The sequence below is a fragment of the Simochromis diagramma genome, unplaced genomic scaffold (genome assembly GCF_900408965.1).
Source record: "Simochromis diagramma unplaced genomic scaffold, fSimDia1.1 OVJJ01000293.1, whole genome shotgun sequence".
Taxonomy (NCBI): Eukaryota; Metazoa; Chordata; class Actinopteri; order Cichliformes; family Cichlidae; genus Simochromis; species Simochromis diagramma.
The window spans coordinates 17,930,143-17,939,774 of NW_024386801.1; the positions used below are offsets into that span (position 1 = coordinate 17,930,143).

General features: G+C 39.3%; 1 protein-coding gene across 4 annotated transcripts; it reads left to right on the forward strand.

The window, feature by feature from the left end:
- The first annotated feature begins 996 nt into the window (after window positions 1-996).
- Window positions 997-9,190, forward strand: LOC120730130. 4 transcript variants are annotated; one of them, XM_040026292.1, is made up of 7 exons: window positions 2,607-3,430; window positions 4,771-5,001; window positions 5,123-5,586; window positions 6,113-7,135; window positions 7,378-7,533; window positions 7,830-7,922; window positions 8,356-9,190. In XM_040026292.1, exons 4-7 carry the CDS (start codon window positions 6,119-6,121, stop codon window positions 8,677-8,679), a joined length of 1,590 nt encoding a protein of 529 aa, XP_039882226.1. In that variant the 5' UTR covers window positions 2,607-3,430; window positions 4,771-5,001; window positions 5,123-5,586; window positions 6,113-6,118; the 3' UTR covers window positions 8,680-9,190. The 4 variants fall into 4 exon arrangements, with proteins under 4 accessions (XP_039882224.1, XP_039882225.1, XP_039882226.1 ...); XM_040026290.1 differs by lacking the exons at window positions 4,771-5,001; window positions 5,123-5,586 and adding an exon at window positions 997-1,356 and having other exon boundaries at window positions 3,163-3,430; XM_040026291.1 differs by lacking the exons at window positions 4,771-5,001; window positions 5,123-5,586 and adding an exon at window positions 997-1,320 and having other exon boundaries at window positions 3,163-3,430.
- Window positions 9,191-9,632: the final 442 nt, after the last annotated feature.

Consider the following 9,632-nt stretch of genomic DNA (forward strand, 5'->3'; position numbering starts at 1 on the left):
GTATTGATGGTTTTGTTTTTGTACATATTATACAAATGTGAAGGCAATACTATGATTGAAAGGAAACAAGTGGAAGTCAGGGGATCTAAATTAGAATAATATATTAGTAAACTACAGCTGCCTACTATAATGTATGATTACTGCATCCCTCTGCATGTTGCTATGGTGAATCAAATGTTGCTCTTGATGAAAGATATGCAATTGACTGTAGATGCAGAAATGTCTTTTTTTGTTTTTCAAATATGAGTCACTGAGGGAAGCATTAAAATTTTAGTTTGTAAAACTGTGCAGATATGGAGATGGATTCGATTCATTATTCACTTTTAAAGATGACTTTAACGGAAACTACCCACAAATCAAACCAATTATGAGAAAAAGACATTAAGAGATGCAGCAAGTGTTTTGCAGTATTGAAAATAACCATAAGTGGCGCGCACACACACACACGAACATATGAAACAATAAAGAAAGAGGGCTCCATTCTGCTCATTTTAACATATTAGTTTAAATATAAATTATATGATTGTTAATATAATATATTTCGGATTTTTTCACTAGAATAGCATGGATGAATCATAGCCCAGAAAAAAATAACAGATTTACAATACTTGCACTTGATGTTGCCCCTTAGTTCAACCACTGCCTTTTAAGGCTATACTTACTAAAAGACATATTTCTTTTGATGGTTCACCTACGCCTAACTTCTGCAAACAGAAACCAGTACTTTTGAGCATGCCTTCATTCCCACATGACAGTTAGAAGGTTCTAAAAAAAAAAAGAGGAAAAAAACAAACGGAAAAAAACAAACCTGTGAAAAAAAAACGTATTTCTTGTTCTTGGTCGACATTGTTCTTTCTTACAACAGGAACAATACTTTAAGCAGAACATTTCTGTTAGGTGAATATTGCCTCATTACATGTGTATTAATTATGATTAACAGTGTCTAGTACAGTGTTACTTCACTAAAAGCTGAACAGAAATATAAGAGGAGCATTCCTTAATACACTCTAAAAAGTGTATTTCAGCAGTAGTTGAAGTTACGTAAAGTTCAGAGTCAGTTTCATTAAGATTTCTGCTTTAGTGGAGCCAGTCTAAATTTGTGGAGTATATCAACTTGTTATTACGTGTTGTTCCCTCAGTACACATGTAACCTGCTATTCTCATTAGAGTCAACCTGCATCAATTAGGTTTCTCGTGACGCAGTGCGTCTGATGTCATGACGTCTCCGCCTTCTCCAGAATTTTCTACCTGCGGTTGAGAACAACAATTTGAGAGGCACTTGGCTGCAGGCAGGACCTCGTGAACAATTTGGTCAATAAGGTAACGAAGATATTACTTTTTCCATAGTCCTTGAAGGTAAGTCAAATGTAGAACACATATTTTAATATATTAGATATAAAAATATTCCAACTGTATTGTTAAGTGTTTAGTAAATTGACCTGACCAAACCGCTATCATTCAGCCCTGCTAACATTAGCGAAATGTCAGACCTGTTGGTAGTTTGTGCTTGGACATGTAGGTTAAGTTAGTAGTTTGCCGGCGGTACTCTCTTGTTTTAACCCCTCTGTGGCCCTGGGACCATAAATGGTCCCTTTAGGTTTTCAGGTACAAGCCATTTGCACTGTGTTGAATAGAATATAGCCAAATTCTCTAAAAAAAAGTTTGGCATAATTTCATTTCAAAATTCAAGTCTGACTTCCTTAAATTAGCTTCAGTGGCTAAGCTAACGATACACATCCTCTTAGAGCCCTAGGGACCATTTTTGGTCCCCATTGAAACCCATTATAAACGCTATTTTTCACTGCAGAATTATTACCGTTAATGTCTTGGTGAATACTTATGTGTCCGTTTCGTTTTGGTCTATGAGCCTTAGAGTTGTAATTTTTTTATTTGTCCACCGGGTGGCGCCCTCGCTCCACATTTGATCCCTGCTGGAAAACAGCGGGCTGCTTGGACAGACCTGCGGAAAATGAAGCCTCATTTCCGGCGTGCAGCAGCGGCTTCGCCCGCTGATCGGGCGGGACCATTTTTTGGTCCCTAGGACCATGAGAGGGTGCATTTATTTTTTTAGTCAACAGGAAATGACGTATTTGTTGTCACGTGGTATCGGACGTGTGGGCTGGAAAAAGCAGTCCCCGGTGATCGTGCCCCGGTGATCGTCGCGACTTACCCCGGCAACATGCACTTATTTCGGCCTAGAGGAGGAGCATTTGCCGCCTGGAGACCATTTTCTGGTCCTGAAAAAAAAAAAAAAAGGCGATCGAAATGACTGTTGGTGCCAATCTTTAGTCCATCTAAAGGCCTAATTATAATAACAAACAAATATTACTTCAAATGTTTTTTTTTGGAAAATATTTAGTTTTTTGTTTTTTGTGGCTAAAAACAGGGCGCTCATGTAATAAAACTGGGATTTAAAGGGTTAAAACAACGAAAATATAATTAAAACTTTATATGAATATTTCAGGGAGAAGTAGTTTTAAAAGACTGACCAATTTAAATTGGAAAAAAATATGAATATATAATCTTTTTATTGCACTTTTGGGGCGGGACCATTTATGGTCCCCAGGGCTCTAAAGGGGTGCATTTTTAAAGGGCCACACAATGCTAGCTTAAAGTTGTGTATTCATGCAGTGTGTCGGTGTTGGCTTACTGTTAGTTATTCATTAGCATTAGCACATTATAGCGGCAAGCTGGACCGCGGTTCTCTTCAGACTACGTTACTTCGGGCGCGCGCATTTATACACGAGTGGTTGTTCGCAGTATGCCTGTCGGCGCGAATAGTTCATGCGGTCACGGCCACGGGTGATGTAGGAGGTAAAGTTTAGCTGTGGTGGCTCCAGGAAGCATGCATTTACTGCCGCTTGCATTGCTTTCAATGTACATGACGTTAAGAAGGCGAGGAGAAAGGGTGCGTGCAGCGCTCGTACACGCACGGATCAGCCGTGTGAGAGGGAGATGGTGTGCGGCAGAAAATCAAAATTAGAAATCATAGAAGAAAGTATTACGCTATTGAACACAGAAAATACAGCCATCAGATTTCTTGTAGACCTAGCACACTTCTGGTCTGTGTCTGAATACATATATAAGTACATAGATGCAGATGAACACTGTAAACATGATGAAAGATCGACAGACTAACTCGAACATATCTTTAATCTTTAGGACTTTGGGTAGCGCTTCCTTTCCTTCCTGTCAACCTCTCCAGAGGGGTGTCTGCTGATGGCAGAAAGATTACATCACCTCTGGTTGGAACCCTGAACAGTGCCACAACCTTTGGCTTGGTGTCCAATGTGATGCCCCATCGCCACCTTCTGACCTAACTTCTTCTCAGCTCTGTGACTACTTCAAGAGGGGCATTCCTGTGTGGAGGCGTGCCAGGCAGCTCGTTTTACCTGTGAACTTGCGTACTTTCACTTCATCAACAACAAAGGTATGCAAGTTCAAAATAGTAATGTCTCATTTACAGTGTTGGGGAGTAACGGAATACATGTACCGCCGTTACGTATTTAAAATACAAAATATGAGTAACTGTATTCCGTTACAGTTACTGTTTAAAAAGGTGGTATTTAGAGTACAGTTACTTTGTTGAAATAAACGGATTACACTGCGGTACTTTCCTGTTTCATATTGTCGCGGGTCAGGACTGTTTGGGTTTTGTTTGACAGCTACGTTCTGTTGTTCCAGGCTGCAGCGTTACGGTTACCATGGTTACAGGGTGACACGCGCTCTCTTTGCGACTGTGTTTCCTGGGTGAGAGAGCACCTTTTTGTTGTTGTTGTTGTTGTGCTAAGCTAAAAGGTAGAGTGTTACAGACATAGCCCTAAAGAATGTAGCCTCATGGGCAGTGTAGTCCGTGCTGCAGGGAGAATGGACCGCCATACACGTTATGGGTCTGTGAGCGCGAGGAGGGAGAAAAAGGAGAGTGGAAAAGTACGAGTTATCATCAAGCAGAAACGGGAGCTGGAAGCATGTAAATATAATAATAACCACTGCAGCCAAGAAGAGTGCCTGACGAGCCCAGTTGTAAGTAAGCTATTAAGACTCGACTGTACACCGTGTTCGTGTTTTCCTCCGAAACAATAAGTTCCGTTGGAGCAGCCTTTCAACGCCTCTCTCTGTCTCTCGCTAGCAAAGTTGGCCTAGACAACAAAGTAAAGCTATTTTTCGGCTACGAGCCCGACACGGAACCCACGTATTAGCCAGAGGTTCCTTTACTACTGTTCGGAGCCGCGGACCTTCAGTAATAGTAATAAATCACATTCATGTAGTTGTAAAAAGCATGATAATATATTAAGTAATCCGAAGTATTCAGAATACGTTACTCTCATTGAGTAACGTAACGGAATACGTTACAAAATACATTTTGGGGCATGTATTCTGTAATCTGTAATGGGATACATTTTAAAAGTAACCTTCCCAACACTGCTCATTTAAACTTAATTCAGTTTTACACTGAACAGGAATCGGCTTTATATATAAAACAATTGCAAAAAAAAAAAAAAATGTACCTATGGGCATTTGGGTTTTGTTTTTAAACTTTTGTTTTGAACTTATCCCTTTAAAATCTAATTAGAGAGGGCTGGCTACATTTGATGAATACATTTTGTGTTTAAATGATTCGCTTTGTGTTGGGCAATGTGGCAAAAAGCTGAGATGAGATCTAGTCTCATATCACCATATTGATATATTGTAATATTGCCCAACTCTCCCTCTGTGTTTTCTCAAATTATTTATATACACCCAGTAAAGCGTGTCTCTTTGTTTCTCCAGTGCTATGCTTCATGTGGAGATGCAAGGACTGCAAGGACTGTACACTTAATGAAGTCTTAACAGACTTGAAGGACATTGTTGATCTTGTTGTCAGTCCTGTTCATACTGAGGACTCCATTGCATATCTTGGTTTTAAGATCTCCGAGCACAGAATCAAGTTTCAAGAGGTTTTCCCAGATGTTAATCTTAAACCAAAGCACCACTACTTGGAACATTATCCATACTTGATCCGTAAGTTTGGGCCACTGGTTGCACTATGGACTATGCGATTCGAAGCAAAGCATAGATTTTTTTTAAAAGAGTTGCAAGGAACATCAGATGCTTCAAAAATGTACTTCTTTCCCTTTCACAGAGACATCAGTATCAGATTGCATATCATTTGCATGCAATTAGCTTTGCCAACTGGAAGTAACAGATGTTTCCACTGTTCACATTGATGTTCTTAACAAGGACATCTCAAATGCACTGAGACAGAAGTCTCCAGATATGGACAATGTGTGCTTGGCTAAAAGTGTAGCATATAATGGACTAATCTACAAGTGTGGGATGATCTTGATCCATGGCTCACTGGGAGGACTGCCAGAGTTTGGTGAAATCATCCAAATGGTGATACTGCAGGACAAACTAATCTTCATTCTGAAAAAGCTTAGCGGATGGTATATGGAACACTACAGAGCTTATGATCTCAAAACATCACCAAGCAAAGAAGTGGAACTTGTTGAGCCACAAGAACTGCATGATACCTACCCACTGGCAGACTACAAAATTAGAGGGATGCGTCTTGTCACCTTGAAAAGATATGTCCATGTTTAAAGGGTGAGGCCTCAAAATATGATAAAGTATTTTCTTAAGTGGGAAAACAAAACCCAGACCCATACAATACTAATGTGTTCTCAGAACATATTTATTTTATACTGCAAGCCAAAGTGGTGTGATGATGTCATTGGCAATTTATCAGTTATGTCATTTTTTTAATGCAGGTTGCTGGATTCCAGTCAGTGAATGCTAATCCTATGCTCTTCCCCCCTTCTGCTTCTCTTCTCTTTTTCTTCTTTCCTCTCCTTGTTGTCTCCTATATTCTCCTCACCTCCTCTCCTTCTCTCTTCTCTTCAATGTCTCCCATATTCTCGCCATCTCTCTTCTCCTCTTCTCTCCTCTTTGGTTTGACTTCTCTCCTCGCTGCCTCAGCTGATCTCCACCTCTCCTCTTCATTTTCTCCTCCCCTTTCCTCCTCTCTTTGCCTTCTCTCTTTTCCTCTAGTTTGACATTAAATTCTCCTAATTGGAAATGTCAGTGGTTTACATGTTGATCCTCACTAACTGTGCTTGTGCTTTGTTCTCAGACCACCATGGCTGGTTCAACACCTGCAAGACTGAAGGTGATTTTAGGAGAGAACAACATTGAAAAGCTGACTCTTCCAAATGGCATCCCAGAGTCACTTGAAGACCTTCTCAGCACGATAAAGACTACCTTTGGGTTAAAAGGTAACTTCAGACTGCAATACATGGACCAAGACTTTGGCAACGACTTCTTCAATCTGAATTCTACCACCGAACTTCGGAATTTGGGGACAATCAAAGTGATCCACCGGCAAACAAATCCACCTTTGATCAGTGCCGATCAGTCCACTTCATCTCTGTCTCTTTCATTTGAGTCTGATGACGGTATTTCGGTGGCATCAAATGACACAGTTATCCTCTCATCCCTTGAATCTATGTCATCTCGAACACAACAGTGGCCAGAAGACTTTGCAATTCCCCAATTTTCATATGACACAGAGCTACAGCTAGAGAGGGGGAATACTGAGTACCGTGTGAGCCAAAAAATGTTGACTTTAAGCGCCCGAATGCTGTCTGATATCCTGAAAAGAGTTGCAGAAGAAATTTACCGTTACAAGGCCTATCCAGAGGATGCACATTTCTGCGCAGCTGCAGAGGCCCTTATCAAAAAGCACCCATGTTTGAAAGAACCTGGATCATTCAATGGCTGCTACGGTTGGAAACAACGACTGAAGTACAAAATGGCAAACTACAGGACCCAGCTCAAATTACAGGGGTGTCCAGAGCTGTGTGTAAACTCACTGAAATCTAAAGCTACTACAGATGCTTTCCCTGCTAAAAAAGTGAAGAAGCCAAAACGTTCTGAAGCTAACTTTTATCCATCCTTTCCTACTGGTGAGACTCTGGACAGCATGGAAAAAGTGAGACTAGAACTTCTGACAGAGATCGGGATAAGGGACAATGAAAGGGTCATCGCAGACAAAATGGCTAACACGTTTGCCTACAGACGACATGAGGTGGTAAACCAAGAACCAAGCATTCAGGAACTGAAGGACAGATGGCCTGCACTCTTCACACAGAAAGAGGTAAGAATGGAACTGAAGTGATCGAAGTCTGTATGCTTCAGGATTTATTGCAGTTAACTTTCATGAATCTGTCATAACTTGATGTGGTTGAGATTTTATAACACTGAACTTGATGAAAGAATTTACATTTTGAATTCCCATATATGTTATACTTTTTGGGATATAGACATTTTGGCATACAATCAGTTTCAGCATTTTGTTCCATAATACAATATCTACTGTCATTTGTGTTTTGTTTTTAGATAAATACAGAGTTCCAGAGGCTCATGGCTGTTCCTCTTGAGTGGAAGTTCATGGCCCAGTTAGACATGCACTCAAGTCAGCTGATCAAAGTCATACGTGCCAAAGGAGGAGCAACACGCCAAAAGATTGCGAACATCATGGACACATTGGACCAGGTAAATCTGTACCATCAAACAAGATACTTCGTAACTAAGAGGGCTGTCAAAATATATCTGAATCCTTCATAAAGACAATATGGGCAGGCCAATGCTAATCATGGCTTTCATATGCATGAATGTTTTTAGCGACTCAAAATGCACCACTGAACTCATCCCCTTTTCTTTCTGTAATGAATCTCTGGGCTTGTGAATTACTGTTTTTAAATAAAGTACATGTAAGTTAAGCAATAAGAGTAAGGATGTCTGTCTTATGAAATTTAGAGTTTAAAATTAATCAACATTTGTTGTTCTAGACTGTGGACATTAATCATCGGAGGGAATGTGTGCTGAAAGCCCTCACCATCTTCCTGGGAGAAGATGCGGATGGCCTGATCAAGGAATACCTTGTAAGTTTCAACAGTTTGTCAGCACATCTTGTCAAAGGGACACAAAAAAAGTTAACTGTTAGAACAAACATAACATGTGAACCATAGTTGGATTGCTGACATGTATTTATTATCATGACCATATTGGACATTATGTAATTCCCAGCAACAACACATTACATATTGGATTGACTTTGTTTTAAGTAAGACGGGCTTACTTGATTATTCAAGTTCAAAGGAATAGTTTGACATGTTGGGAAATCTTATCTTTCTTGCTTACAATTTGATTAGAGTCAGATTGATACACCTCTCTCTGCTGTTTCTGGTGTGTGATGACACCCAGCCAAGAAATAGCCCAGCACATAACACATATTGGTACATCACCCAAACACTTAATCACAGTAAGAAGTGAGGCTAATGATGATTTGTGTTTGTGTCTTGTACCCCTCTGTAGGACTGTGGAGCAGATGATGTTCAGAGGGACCTGGAGGAGGTCACCATGGCAGTGTATGTGATTCGGAAGGAGGGGGAGGGACTGCAGGAGCCACCTGAAGACATTGGCATTGTCATTGAGGGTGTGGAAGTGTTGCATGAACCAACTTCGGTTGCCTCAGCTTGTGCCCTGCTTCTAGGTTTGATCTATGCACTCAACCTAGCTTATCCAAAACCCTTTCGCTTCACTTTTGAAGTGCTCCAAAAAATCTTCATGCAGCTTGATCAGCACAAGATGTCCCCCAAAGTCCAAAATCTGTATATCAAACTTCAAAGCTCCCAGTAATGGCACAGAACAATGACCAACAAATGGCCTTGTGCCATAATGCGAAGGAACAACTGTGTTTGGACATATAGCATGTAAAATATGTAGTCTCTTTTGGATGTTGGGCCTTTTTTATGCTCCAAGAGACCTCAAACCCCAATTTAATGTGCTTTTATACATACTTTGTATGGTATTTTTATTTATTTTTTAAGTTTTTTTTTCAGACATATTTGCCTTCGTTTCAAGGGAAAGGTTGCATTTCAGGTTTGATGTGCTCAGTTATACAACAAACTGTTGTGACATTCTAAAACTCTAAAGGAGTGTTTATATTTTTTCATCCCCATTGGTCAGCTACACTGTTCAGATATTTATTCATTGGCTATAGCTGAAGAGAAGTTTCTGTATACTCTTGGGGCACTTTTTCATAGTTGACACTATATGTGTTGAGATTGATATTTGTGTAATACTGTGTTGCACTTTACACTTTGATGACAACTTTGTGGTCCTACTAAGCATTTTGTGCATATGTGTTTTTAAAAAGGACAAATGTGTATAATGTGTTTGACCAAAAGCTGTGTTGGTTGCCATAAAGGTAATACTTTATTACATTTATACAATAAAGCATTAAAAAAAAAAAAAAACATTGGATTTTGAATTTTTGAAAAATATTTTCAGCCAACTTAAAATTTTGATTTAAGCTTTATTAAACAAACTAAAATTTCATTTTAGAGTCACTACAAAAAGTAATTTACACTAAACCACATTATTAGGTTAGCAAAGAGCAATATTTTACTTTTGGGTTATGCAAATTATTGGGTTGGAAAAACTGAAAACTTTAAGTTGAAATGTCTTAATTTTAAGTTGGATTAATGCAAAATGTTTATTTGACAACAATTAATTTATTAAGTACATGTAACTTAAATCAGTTGTGTTAATCTAATGTATTAACTTCATTTCAAAGAACTTAATTAAAT

What these genes read in the sequence shown, in the direction of transcription:
- LOC120730130 (XM_040026290.1), top strand. Translation starts at nt 6,119, where the DNA reads ATGGCTGGTTCAACACCTGCAAGACTGAAGGTGATTTTAGGAGAGAAC. An exon ending in TCATGGACACATTGGACCAG is followed by an intron (nt 7,534 to 7,829) that starts GTAAATCTGTAC and finishes TTGTTGTTCTAG; the next exon opens with ACTGTGGACATTAATCATCG. An exon ending in GCCTGATCAAGGAATACCTT is followed by an intron (nt 7,923 to 8,355) that starts GTAAGTTTCAAC and finishes ACCCCTCTGTAG; the next exon opens with GACTGTGGAGCAGATGATGT.